At 37.9% G+C, this 12,547-nt stretch overlaps 1 protein-coding gene across 2 annotated transcripts in view; it reads right to left on the bottom strand.

Annotated features, from left to right (window-relative positions):
* Window positions 1-9,691: 9,691 nt before the first annotated feature.
* Window positions 9,692-12,547, bottom strand: part of cdh8 (cadherin 8) — a 120,718-nt gene continuing 117,862 nt past the window's right edge. Inside the window, exon 12 of one of the 2 annotated variants that reach the window (XM_030129423.1) lies at window positions 9,692-11,835. In XM_030129423.1, coding sequence (XP_029985283.1) covers window positions 11,342-11,835 — 494 coding nt within the window. In that variant the 3' untranslated portion in view covers window positions 9,692-11,341. The remainder of the gene's footprint in view (window positions 11,836-12,547) is intronic. The other variant, XM_030129431.1, reaches the window with a different exon arrangement.

The raw sequence follows: 12,547 nt of genomic DNA, 5'->3' as shown, positions 1-12,547 counted from the left end.
AACACTGATCACTGTTACAAAATTAAAAAAGCTGTAATGTTAGAGCCTTTTATCAATTTCAGAGGGAAAATACAGTTGAATTTCCTGCACTGAAAGGCGTTCTCTTTCGACAACAGAGCCATCTCAGTCTGATCGGCTGGTCATAGACTCAGGTTGACTAAAGCAGTGTGCACTGGTCTGACTGACAGATGAGAAATACTGCAAATTCAAATAACAGAACTGATCCAAAACACATCTAAACATCTGAGAGCATCCTGGCGTCTTTATAAGGCGTCCTGCTCTTGATGGTAGTGCACTCAAATTTGTCCCAGTAGCTTTGTTGACAAGCTATTGTCCAGGAATCTCCCAAAAGAAACTACTCTTAGATGGCAAAAAATACAAAGTAACAGAGTGTTATATTCTGCTTTTACTAAAAAGAGCATGTTTTTGGCTGTAACACCTTTCCATGACAATGTTGTAATTTGTTACTCCCCAGCTAGTGCCAAAGCAGGATGGGGGATGCGAGAGGAGATGAACAAAGTGTCAAATTTTAATGTTTCAGTCAATTGATAAGGCTTAGTTTAATTTCAATGTTTGACTTAAGTCCCTGTTATCTTCTACTTGTAAGACTTTAATTCATGTACCCCATCGGGCAAACCCATGACCAAGCCACTTGACTATCAATCAGCTTCTACAATAACAGGGTTCTGTTTAATCAAAGTTGCCAAACAGCCACAAGGCATTTGGCCTCATACTTATTTGCATACTTTTTATGTAAAACACACAATGAGCCAAGCAGGACCAAACCTTGTAACCTGTGACATCTGAAGCAGGTTTATCATCAACGTCACCTTCATTATTGAGTCTTGAAAGTGTCTTTAGCTCACTCAAGGCTACTTAACAACCCGGTGAAAATGATCTACTCATATGAGGATAAAAGATAAAAATTGTGACTTACTACAAATGCCAAAAATTGTAGTGGATCGTTGAATGAGACCAAAGCCACATGTCACCTGTTCTCCCAAGGTTTTCATACATACAGTTTCATAAATACATTTTCATACATACAGTAAAAAAAAAAAAACTTCAATAAACTTCAATAAATGACATATGTTTAACCCCTAAAGACCCAAACAGCCACTGGCGACCAAAACCATCTGCGGATGTAAAATGCTGAATAACTTCTGATCCACTAAACCTATCAATACATGTAAATAATTGGTGTAAAATGCAGTTTGTCGTCTTTTTATGTTCATCAGATATGACCCATTTGGACGTTCAGAGACTCCGTAGTGAACATGGAAAAAATTTAATCTTCTACAACAGTAGTCGCTTTTCTGTTGGACACATGCGCAAAACTTTACCGATATTTACTAAATGTTGAAAAAACAGAAGTGCAGGATGTCCGTTTTTCTATTAAATCACAAATGTGATGATTTATTTATTTAGTATCGTGAGATCTGATCCATATCTATGCTAGTAGTAAGGATAAGGTTGCTATCATGTAAACAAGGAGCAGCGTACGCATTTGGTACACAGCAGCAGTACATAACTGACAGTACCTCTTACATCGATGATTGTATGCTAACGTTTATGTAATTACTCTTAAAAGGGTCATATTTTGCTAAACCCATTTTTATTAGTCTTTAGTTCATTTATTTGTGCATTTGAACCCTAATACTTAAAAAAGTTTGAATTTGAACCCTCCAGGTGCTGCAAAGCTATCTTTATATTCATTTTGGCAAAAATCGAGTGGATTTCTACAACCCGTTTTAATTCCTGCTTAATTTGTTACGTTTTATAACTAGTTACATCACGACATTGCCACATATAAGGTCAAGACTTCTGATGAACATTTCTCTGAGTACGCCATAATTGTTTGTCAGCAGCAGCGGTTGTAATCCATACTGAAAATATGTCCAAACTTATGAGTTAATTACCTAAAATGTTCAGTTGTTGGTTGTATTAACGAATACAAGTGGCTGAACGTGACAGAAAGCACAGCTGACAACCTAGAGGGGGTGGGGAGTGAAGTGGCTCATTTGCATTTAAAGGGCCAGCGCTCAAAATGACCTTTCTGATGTCATTACTCAGAAATAGGGTTGAAGATGGACCTGTGGAGTTGAATTAATGAAGAATTCAGACCCAAGCATAGCAATTACAGTTTATGTAGACCACAGGGAAATGTTTAAAAATGCATAATTCCATTTAAAAAAGCAAAATATCACTCCTTCTATCAAAATTACAGCTGGCAATACTATTATCATAAGATTCTACGTATATGACAATCTGAAAATATCCAAGGACACATGGTTTATCTTCATGGGAGCTTGAATATTTGTACAGTTTACTGCAGTCCATCCATCCACCACAGTCTGACACAAAGCGGACAAGGTTGCGCTTCATGGCAGAACCAGTGGTGATGACGATATATAATCTGTACGTAAAAGAACCATTTGTTATACGCTTGGATCCTGAAATTTGACACATTTTGGATCCACCCACTGAGCCTGTCTTTGGTAGTTTATATTACTGTGTTAGTGTTGTTTAAATTCAGTTAATACCACGTAAGTTGCCGTGCAGAAAAGGCCTTTTTGATTCATCTTCTTTTGATTTCTCTAAACTTTCTTGCCATGCCCCACATAGCAAACTGCACCCATCTGTCACATAAGTAAAGAACAGGCAGCTCTGAATAGTTTTTCTGGCACAAACAGACACTTCAAACATGGTACATTACTCTTGGAAGTAAAACGTTGTCTAAGTCATTTTGGTCTTGACCAACCACCTATTGCAGTTCTCATTCTTTAGATGTCTTCTGAAATGAGGGCATCCTTTGTGAGCAGCTGATGAAAAAGTCTTTTTTTTTTTTTTTTTTTCTGACAGAAAATACACAATTACAGAATATTTCTTAGATTATGACAGATGACTTTACAACAGACTGTTGTAATATCTGACTTATCTGTAAATATCACAATAGGCAATCAGTCATCATTTCCTGCCATTTACAGATTATTGAATTTTGTATGCTATTTTTATAATAATGATAATGTATCATTAAAAAAAAAAAAAAAGAAAAACATGATTTTCCACAGTAACAAAGGTTTTGAAAAATGAAAAAAGCCACCAAATGAAAGAGTGGGTGAGTTGTGTATTATTTGAGATAAAAAGTAAAATGCATTTGTTCCTGACAACACATTCTGAATTATCATTTTAAAATCCAATTATGGCCTAATGTAATTTACTGGGCCCTTGTCTCAGCTTTGTTCATTGAATGACAGAAATGAAACAGTTTTGAAGAAAATAATATTAGATAGGATTTACAAAGGCAGTCTGAAAATCAAGACTGATTAACACAGGATTGGAAGTGTCAAACATTTGTCTGTTGTAATCCTAAATTAGCTCATGAAACAGGAGCACAAATGCACCTTGTTTTTACTCTGTGATGAAAGAAATATCATTATTACCAACAACTATCATAGAAAGAATTAAACTTTCACCGGATGTTGTAAAGCAGAAATGTGGTAATGCGTCGACACAATATTAAATGCAAAATATTACAATCATATTTCAAGCAGAGCGCAGTGTAATTTTCTTGCCTACTTACAGAAAATTATGAAGACAGATTATTATTGTTTGGAGCTTGTAGCAAACGGGGTAAAATAAAAACAAATGAACACAAAATAAAGACTCATCTCCTTAATCTCTCAGAGGAAAAGAACACACACACACAAAAAAAAGACTTGTTGTTGTTGTAAAGTAACCCAGGAGTAATAACTTCCAGCAGGGTGTCAAACAAAGATAATCCAAACACAGGCCTGTGCATCTGCTCATGAGACTCTCTTTGTAGTCCAGCAGGGCTAAGCTTCCTTCATCCCTCGAGCAGCTGCGAGGAGACCGGCCGGCGCAGGAAACTGATTTCAGTTCCAGCAGTTATTTGGCTGGAGCAGAGACAGCGGTGCAGCTTACAAACGGCAGGACGGTTATGGTGCGGATCTGCTGGCTGCGCTATCCACCAACAGAGGTGCTAATTAATGCTAATTGCAAGAGGGGGGTCAATTATACACTCCATGGCGCGTGATTAGGACCACCGTGTTAGCGACCAATGAATCAAAACAACAGCTACCCTCTCCTCCTCTGAAACCAGAACGCAAAAAAAAAAAAAAAAAAAACATCCTGGTGTTGAATTAGAGCTGGTCAAGTTTGTTTGTTTTTTTTTCTTTTTTTTTTTTTCTTTTTTCTGCCCCACAGCAAAATATATCCATAATATTTCTCCTGGGGAAGTAGCCGGAAGGCATTCATTTAACAATTACCTGAGTTTCAATGAAAATTTCTGGCTTTCAAAACTCACTTTCCTGCCTGTAATGTTTCTGCATCACTTTAGAACAATCACTGTAATGACGAGACAATGCTTCCTCCTGCATACCCTCACCTACATACCTGCATTTTCACTGACTTGGCACTTACTGGGGATGGTAGGATTGACAAAGCTTTACCGTGCAGATACAGTGCCTCAACATTTCTAGGGAGCTGCCTTGTTTTTCTTCTCAATTATGAAAATAGGACCACTATAATGTCACATGAAATTTGAAAGGCTTCCGTAGATGAAGCAAACAGGAAGGGGGTGCAGGAAGAGAAAAAGTTTCAATTTAGCTGGATTTTGAGAGTTTGCTCAATTACTTTTTGGCCACGTAGTCATTCATGTCAGCAAAACTTTGAAAAGCGCTGGGAAAATGAATTAGGCCAGCAGCTGCGACCATATGGTGTTTACGTGGTTTGGCGGTTCGGTGACCAATGGTGAAAACACAAGATTGGTTAGACCATTAGTGTGATTCTTTTCCAGGACAGAGCATTTAATGGCCCTGAAAGTCTATGTCCACTCTGGAAACAAACTTTGAGACAGTTCTCCTTTAATCTTAGATGATTTTCATTATCCTTTGTTCTGACGAGTCCACTTATTCCACTACATATAGCTGCACCTGATCGTACTGTTTACTTTGATTTTTTTCTTTTGTAGTGATGTTGTGAAGCATTTCTCTGTGCAACCTCACAAGATCAAAGTGGACTAAATTAGACATGTAAACACTGTTTGATGGAACTTAATTAAAAAGTTACAGTTAAGGTTATCTTCCTTGAATAAGTTCAATCATAATGAGGGAATAATTTCATATAATAAAGAAATGTGTTTATTTGGGAATTCTGTTGGGACTTTGTTATTGAGAAGAAAAGGTACGGAAACTATTTGTTTCAGTACGCTTCTTTTTGCAATACAATGATATGTTTGCAAACAGAGGCTAATTAGTTTTACTTAAAAAAAAACAAAAAACCTTTGTACAGTGTATTAAATTGGATAGAAATAGATATATTTCAAAACAATTCAACAACATCCACCTGGGAATAAATATAGTAATAACTTGGCAAAAGTGTATTTGTTTGATATCTATAGTACAATAGGTCGTAAATGACAAGTAACTGCAAGTCATATGACTCTATATAAAGGTAAAAGCTTTAAATGACTGTTTAGGTTAGATGTTGTGCATTTATTTTTTTGTCTTAATTTCATCAATCTTTACAAGCAGCAGAAGTACTGTAGATCTGACAAACAAACAAACGAAAAGAAATAAGATAAACACACTGCAGCATTTAATAGCTAAGGAGCCAATACCCCGAGGAATCAACAAAACTCAAAGCAGGGTGAATTCTGGACTTAATTCATTGGTTACTTTAAATGAATGCTAATTCTGTTCCATATTGTTTGGAGGAAACTGAAAACAAAAGCAATCAAAAGCAGTTGCCAGGGATGTTCAGAATAAAAGTCCATAATTGATTGGATGCTACTTAAAGTGGAAAATATGTAATGTGGCTCTTGAGGCTCTTCCTTGTGCACTTTCCATGTAAATATACCTTAAAAGCTTTTACTTTGGTCAATATTATGCTTACAATGTGAATATCGCTAAATAAATTTGTTTAATCAAATTACCACAAACTAATTGGCACACAGCAAACCCGGGGCCAGGCAGAATTCCATTACTGGTTGGTTTTCTAAGCTTTAGGCGAAATATAATTAATCAGCCATTTTTGTGTGCTTCGCGGGCACTTAAAAGTGTCCTGATATATGCACAATACAGAGGAAAAAGGGTCAGGATGGCTCGCTGTTAATTTCTACTCAAGGACGTAATCCAGTCGTGTAAACAATGCAGTGGTAACATGGAAAAGAAGTAAAAACATGAGATGGGACATTGAACATCATGATATCTCATCATGGGCATCATCCTTATCTGAAAATACTGAACAGAAGGGCTTTCTTAATTTGTATGCACCAAGGTTTGTTTGTAATTGGGGGCATTTCTGCTAGGCAACAGTAATTACAATTTCTACACCACACCGAACAGGAGCCACAGGCCTGCCTTATAAAATCTAGCACATATCAGCAGGGAACAACAAGTGCAAGGTTGTCACCTGAGGGACACTTTCATTACGTGACAAAAGTGAGAAGATAATTTGATTTACTGTTTAGTTAGGCAACCTCTGTCAGACCTGCAGCCATACACAGCAGTAGGGGTGCATGAAGATTGACTACAAATGAGTCCGCTGACCTGCTGGGGTCGCACATTCCGGAAAACAATTTGCGCTATCATTTAGCGGTAGACCGGCCTGTAAATGTGTTCCATGGCTGATTTTTGACAAATGGGTCGCATGCATAAAGATAGCAGCGTCCACGTTTCATATCACCTTCAGGGTTAGAGGACAATCACATGCGGCGTACACATGTTGCAATGTTCGATCAGACTATTGTAATTTCCCACATTAATTGCATTTATCCATTTTTTTTCCCCCCATTAGAAACATCAAGTCAAACACTTCCTCATCGTCATTGTGTGTGTACGCATGCATTTACAGGCTTTTCTATATAGGCCAACGCGTTAGTGGATGGGTGTTATTTTGTGAGTTCAGTGAGGCACGGTCTGTAATTGATACGATCAAAGGCCTTTGTTATTTATGAGAACCCTCAATATCAGATAAAGCCGAACAAAAGTCTAATCTTTCAACAAGATTAACAAAGTGGAGACAATACTCAAAAAGAAGTGAATTTAAAAAATGGGATATTGCACTGTATCTAATCTCTTTTGCTCATGAAAAAGGAAAATAAATAAATAAAAGGGGCAGATAAGTATTACTGTAACTCAACACCGCAATTTACATCCTGGACTAATTAATATAATGAAAGCCTTTCTCGTACAAATTATCTCCCTGGGTATACACTCGGCATGATGGTAGCTGCAAATCAGGATTAATGTATATAGGCTTCAAGATTTGTTTTTCCCCTATGATGAAAGATACATTTATAGACAGGAGATTATGATCTATGAATATAATATTACATTGGAAAAGACCATTTGAAACATTATACTGTCTTCAAACCCATGTTCAGTACCACATCCGCAGTGACTGTGGATTTTAATTCCCTCTGATTCATTGCAGCTATATTTTTAAAGACTTCTCTGTCAACATAGCTGTCACTGTGACATGCAATGTTCCGTCCTGAAACTCTGTTTTTCTTCTTTGTGTGTGTTTTTTAAATCACTGCGGGCTACATCCTTCTGAAAGCCGAAGTGTCCCAACTTTATAATGTCAAACTGATAAAGCACACATCCTTAAGACACTATGTTTTCTCAACAAGCAACTTTAGGGGATGAAAGGTTGCCTTTAACATCAGAAACATTTTCCAGCCAAGCAAATGCTGCTGGAAGGGGAAGCGATAAGCACTTGCCTTTTTTTTTTTCTTTCCAGTTGATGTGAGTTTTCTACTTTATTGTTGTTTTTGGGTAGCTATAATAATAGAATGTTGACTCAGGTGGGTTAAAAGTCCATTTTTTTGCTATGCACAGCATCAGTAAAGACAGCAAAACTGACTTTTATAGCATTCAAAGAGTACAGGGTAAGACCATGCTTAGTGACTAAGTGAAGATAGAATGTAATGCCAGAAGTATGACCCCCCCCCCACTGCCCCACACCACACTGTGTGATGATACATACACCTGCCAGAAGCATTTTTAGAGTTACCCTGTTGTTTTGAGTGTAGGATCAGTGGGCTTCCACCCCTCCGTTCTGTTGGTCGATATGCTGATGTTCATTACTCTTCAGGCACTATTTGTGATTTACTTTACTACTTGTGCACTTTTACTTGGAACCCAAATGCGAGAAAATGCCAGTGCCATCACATAGGTCAGCAAACCATGGATATGTGTTATCTCAGCATAACTTGTCATTGAAGAATCCGCCTGTTTCTGCAATAGGCAGGAGGTAGTTGGAAGTACTGAAGGTGGATATGTAATACACTGGTAAACTGGGGTTGGCATTGCCCATTACCTGAACATTTTTAGGTTCAAGCAGTAAAAAATTGGTAATGATTAGGAAAAGATTGAGATTTGGGTTAAATATAAATATAGTGAGTCAGTTTCCATAATGTTTTTGCAGAGTTTTTCCATTTTAAACTAAGATTTCTTAACAGTTCCAATTAGCTAACCCTAAAGCTAATCATCAACTTTAACAATAATATAATAAAAAGCACCTGATATAATAAATCAAGTATAAAACAGATGAAATCTGAACAACAGCTTTTTTTTGCACCTTACTACTTGGAAATTAGGTTAATTAACAACAGTTACTATCATTATAACTGTTTTCAGGTGCAATTTAGGGTGTTTTCATACATGGATTGATTGGAGCTGTTGTTCCGAAACAAGTCTTTGGCTCGGTTCGACTGGGCATATGTGAAAGCAGTAATCACACTCCATTCCAGAACACAACTAAGCTGAGACTGCTTGTAAGAGGTGGTTTCAGCTTGGTTACAATTGCTTCACGGAGTGGTTCGTTTACAGTGTGAACATAACCACAGTGATAGAAATAGACAACTACAGTTTTCTCTACCACTGAGTGGGGCAGGTTTTAGATATCAGTCATATATGAGGCGGCAGTCAGGCATTTGAAGGGGGCTCTGCGTTCTGAACCGTATGCACTTCACGATGAGTACGTGCAGATCATATGACCGTACGAAGTGAAAAGTAAAACTTAAAACACTTTATTAATTCGTCTAATTCTCCCGTTGTTGTGCTGCTCATTTTCTTTTTCCCTACTTTCAGAAACTTTGAGAGGCCTGGACATTTGTTTAAAGGGGCATTGCCTACAACTGGGCCCGACTCTGAGTATGATACGCTGTGATGTCACAAACATTACCATAAAGCAGAGCGGCTCTGTCGAAAAAGTGCTGCTGCCAGTTGTAAACAGACAGTAGGCCTCCACCTGTTTACATGGGTGTGGTGTTGGGGGCGTGGAGCAGTGGGAATACAAACCGAAACAAGGGGATGCACAACACTAACACATTGTAATACATTGCTCCCCGAATTGGAACAAAATTCAGGTGTGAAAACAAAATGCCAAAAGGGCCATAAATGGTTAAAACACTTACAGAATTGTTGATATGAAGCATAGGCTATGTGTTGGCTCCTAAATACTGAGACTATTGATATCCATGGTTTGTACAACATTGCATTCTGGCATTTAAAGTTGTTAGTTCATTTGATCATTTTTCATGAGATGGAACAAAAAACACAAAGGAACCAAAAACACATTGCAGGATACATTTCTAATACCTCCTGTAACAGTAACTTTTAATCATCCGTGTCCTGTCATCTACATAAGAAAATCACACCCATTCAGCAATATTTATAAAAATATATTTCACAAAGTAGGAAACAATACAGGGTATCTTAGATTACAGTACAGGGAGTAAATAATTGAACATACACATTTATAAGCATTAAAGCACAGTAGAAAATATGATCTGCATGTAGGACTATTCCATATATATTGTTTAGTCTACCGAGAACTGCCATAATACTGTATCAGTACAAACTGAGTATGCACGCAGCTGTAGTGCCATTGAAATTGTCATTATGTGCAAGAGCTAACGTGCAGAGACAAAACCTACCACCTCATTGAAAGCTAATGACGTTAGCAGTAACTCTATGTACAGTACAAGTCTTTTTTATTGATATCATACAGTGTAAGCACAATATGCACATGGTCTGGATTTGTGTCTGCATTTTTGTGGGTATTTCCTAAATGACGTTGAATGTTTGGAAGGAATCACATAGTCAGGTATCAATTCAGCTATAACATTGTGCTCAGACGGTCTCTGGCTGTACCTTTTATGAAGTATATTTTACACAGAATTAGCAAGTGAAAGTAAAGTTTTCTTCTTGCGGTTCCAATTAAGTAGATTATATTTATTTTGATGGTTACTTAGAGCTCTTGTTTGCCTGCTTACATCTAGTCTATATCATTGACTGTGATAAATTTTATGATATGGTTTGGCTGTTATGACTAAGTGTTCGAATGGTTGAGAAAACAGCTGAATGTGAAATTATCTAAACACACGCACTTCAAATTGTCAGCACAGAAAATTATGATTTAAGAACAGATATACAAAAACTCAGAACAGTAATGAGGAATCAACACGTCTCTTGTCAAAAACATTAGATTACAATTGTATTTAATGTTGCTTCTGTAAAAAGAAGGCCTCAGAGTTTCTACATTTCTCTTTTTTGTCTTCACTCCAGTCTCTTATAGGCTAGTAACATTTGCGACCCACACCTGTAGCGTGTAAATACAAAGAGTTGTATAAAGCAAGCCTTCTGGGCTTTAGATAGTTTATAAATGTGGCCACCAGAGAACATATCAAATGATAACAAATTCACTTTAAAGCCAATACTGGTTTGTCTTTTTGCTTTTTTTCAAATCATACATACATTCATCATTGTAATGTAGACCATATATTGCTTTTTCATTGTCATTTTGCTTCAGATCACCGATCAGCTGGGTGGCTTAGGGAGATATGAAACAACTGTCCCTCTGCAGCTTCCGTAGTCCAGCTTGCTGTCCATGGAGCTTGGAGTATGATGTCTGCTCAGGCCTCAATGAACCTAGCAATATCCATATTTCCTTTCATTGGGTAACTACCAGCAGTCCCAGGATTTTTCTGCTACTGGCAGTCACAGCAAATGACTAACACCCAAAATACTGCTAGACACTCCACGACGGAATCTAAGTTACACTCCACAAGAATCATAGATCTCCTAATAAAGACATTGTTTGGCTCAACAATTACAATGCGCTTGACGTAGTGGATGACAACTGCTATACCTCACTCTAAGAAGAATACAAAAGGTGGCCTCCCGTGTTGTTAACTTTTTTTCTTTTTAAACACCTGTTTCTAAAAGCCAGCAAACCCCCTAGCATTTAATACACAAGTATGTGGACAGAAAAAAAACATCTGAAAGGTCTTTTTCTACCAAACCAAAGGTCAGGTCTCACGGTCGCTCTCGCCCACAGAGTAGAGCTCCCCAAGTCTTCTGAAGCGTGGGCCCCACTCTCTGAGATAGTCATAGTTCTGGTCCGAGTCTGATGACGCTGTCTCCAGTGAGCTGAGGGAGCCGGCAATGGATCCCCGGCCTTCATATCCATAGATCTGGATGGAGTCGTAAGGTGGCGCGGTGGGATCATTATCTGCCTCGTGGAGCCGTACGTTAATGAATTCGTCCACGTCCACGCCGTTTGGGCCCGAGTGCTGGCCCGCTCTGGGCATAAACTGCAGGTCGGGCTTGATGTCCTTGCGTGGAAGGTAGCCGTTGATGCCATCCGGGTTCTGCAGCGTGGCAATGTCAAAAGCCTCCGTGTCCTCCTCGCCGCCTCCTTCGTCATCGTAACGGATAATATTCTCCCTCACATCTTCATCATCCTTGATAATCAGAGGTTCATTCTTGTGTCTCCTCAAGGTCACAAATAGTACTACTATTACTGTCCGAAAAGGACAGAAAGCAGAAAGAGAGAGAGAAGAAGTCCAGGTTAGGCTTCAAGAAGTTAATTTTAACCAAGTATGACAATTCAGTCACACTTTAACAGTATGTGTACTGTAACCAGTGCTTAAATAACCCTCCACTGAAGCCTGACTCACCATGATTTACTTAATTAATCAATCAATCAATTAATTAATTAATTCAACATATATTTCTTGAATTCCTGTTGCTCTCCATGAACTAATGATCAAGTCACAGAAGCTTTTTGTAATCACTTCACACTTGAGATTGCCAATTAAGTCATTTTAATTTCCAGTTAATATATTAATTGATGTGCCACATTTTACAATTAAAACACTACGGAGCCCCCAGGGCCAACGCTTGATTCATCTAAGTCCGACTACTGAAGCTTTACACAAAGAACTTTGTGGACTGTCTGTCTCTCATCGTTTGGAATGTAGTTTTATGAGGATATCATCACAGTCAATATGAAGAGGACAAATTATTTTATGGACCTACTCTTAAAACGAACTAACGCAACTAATTAATTGTGAAGTGATCACACAAAGTCACAGTTACTTGATCATTAGCTCATGGTGATCAACAGGAATTCTTCATATAATCTTGCACCAATTCAGGCTTTAAATCATTATGACTCATCAGGCATTAATACAGCATTGTGTAAGTATATTAATTTTACCATCATGACAAAG

The sequence above is a fragment of the Sphaeramia orbicularis genome, chromosome 3 (genome assembly GCF_902148855.1).
Source record: "Sphaeramia orbicularis chromosome 3, fSphaOr1.1, whole genome shotgun sequence".
In the NCBI taxonomy this organism is placed as follows: domain Eukaryota; kingdom Metazoa; phylum Chordata; class Actinopteri; order Kurtiformes; family Apogonidae; genus Sphaeramia; species Sphaeramia orbicularis.
This window is presented reverse-complemented; position numbering and strand designations above follow the sequence as displayed.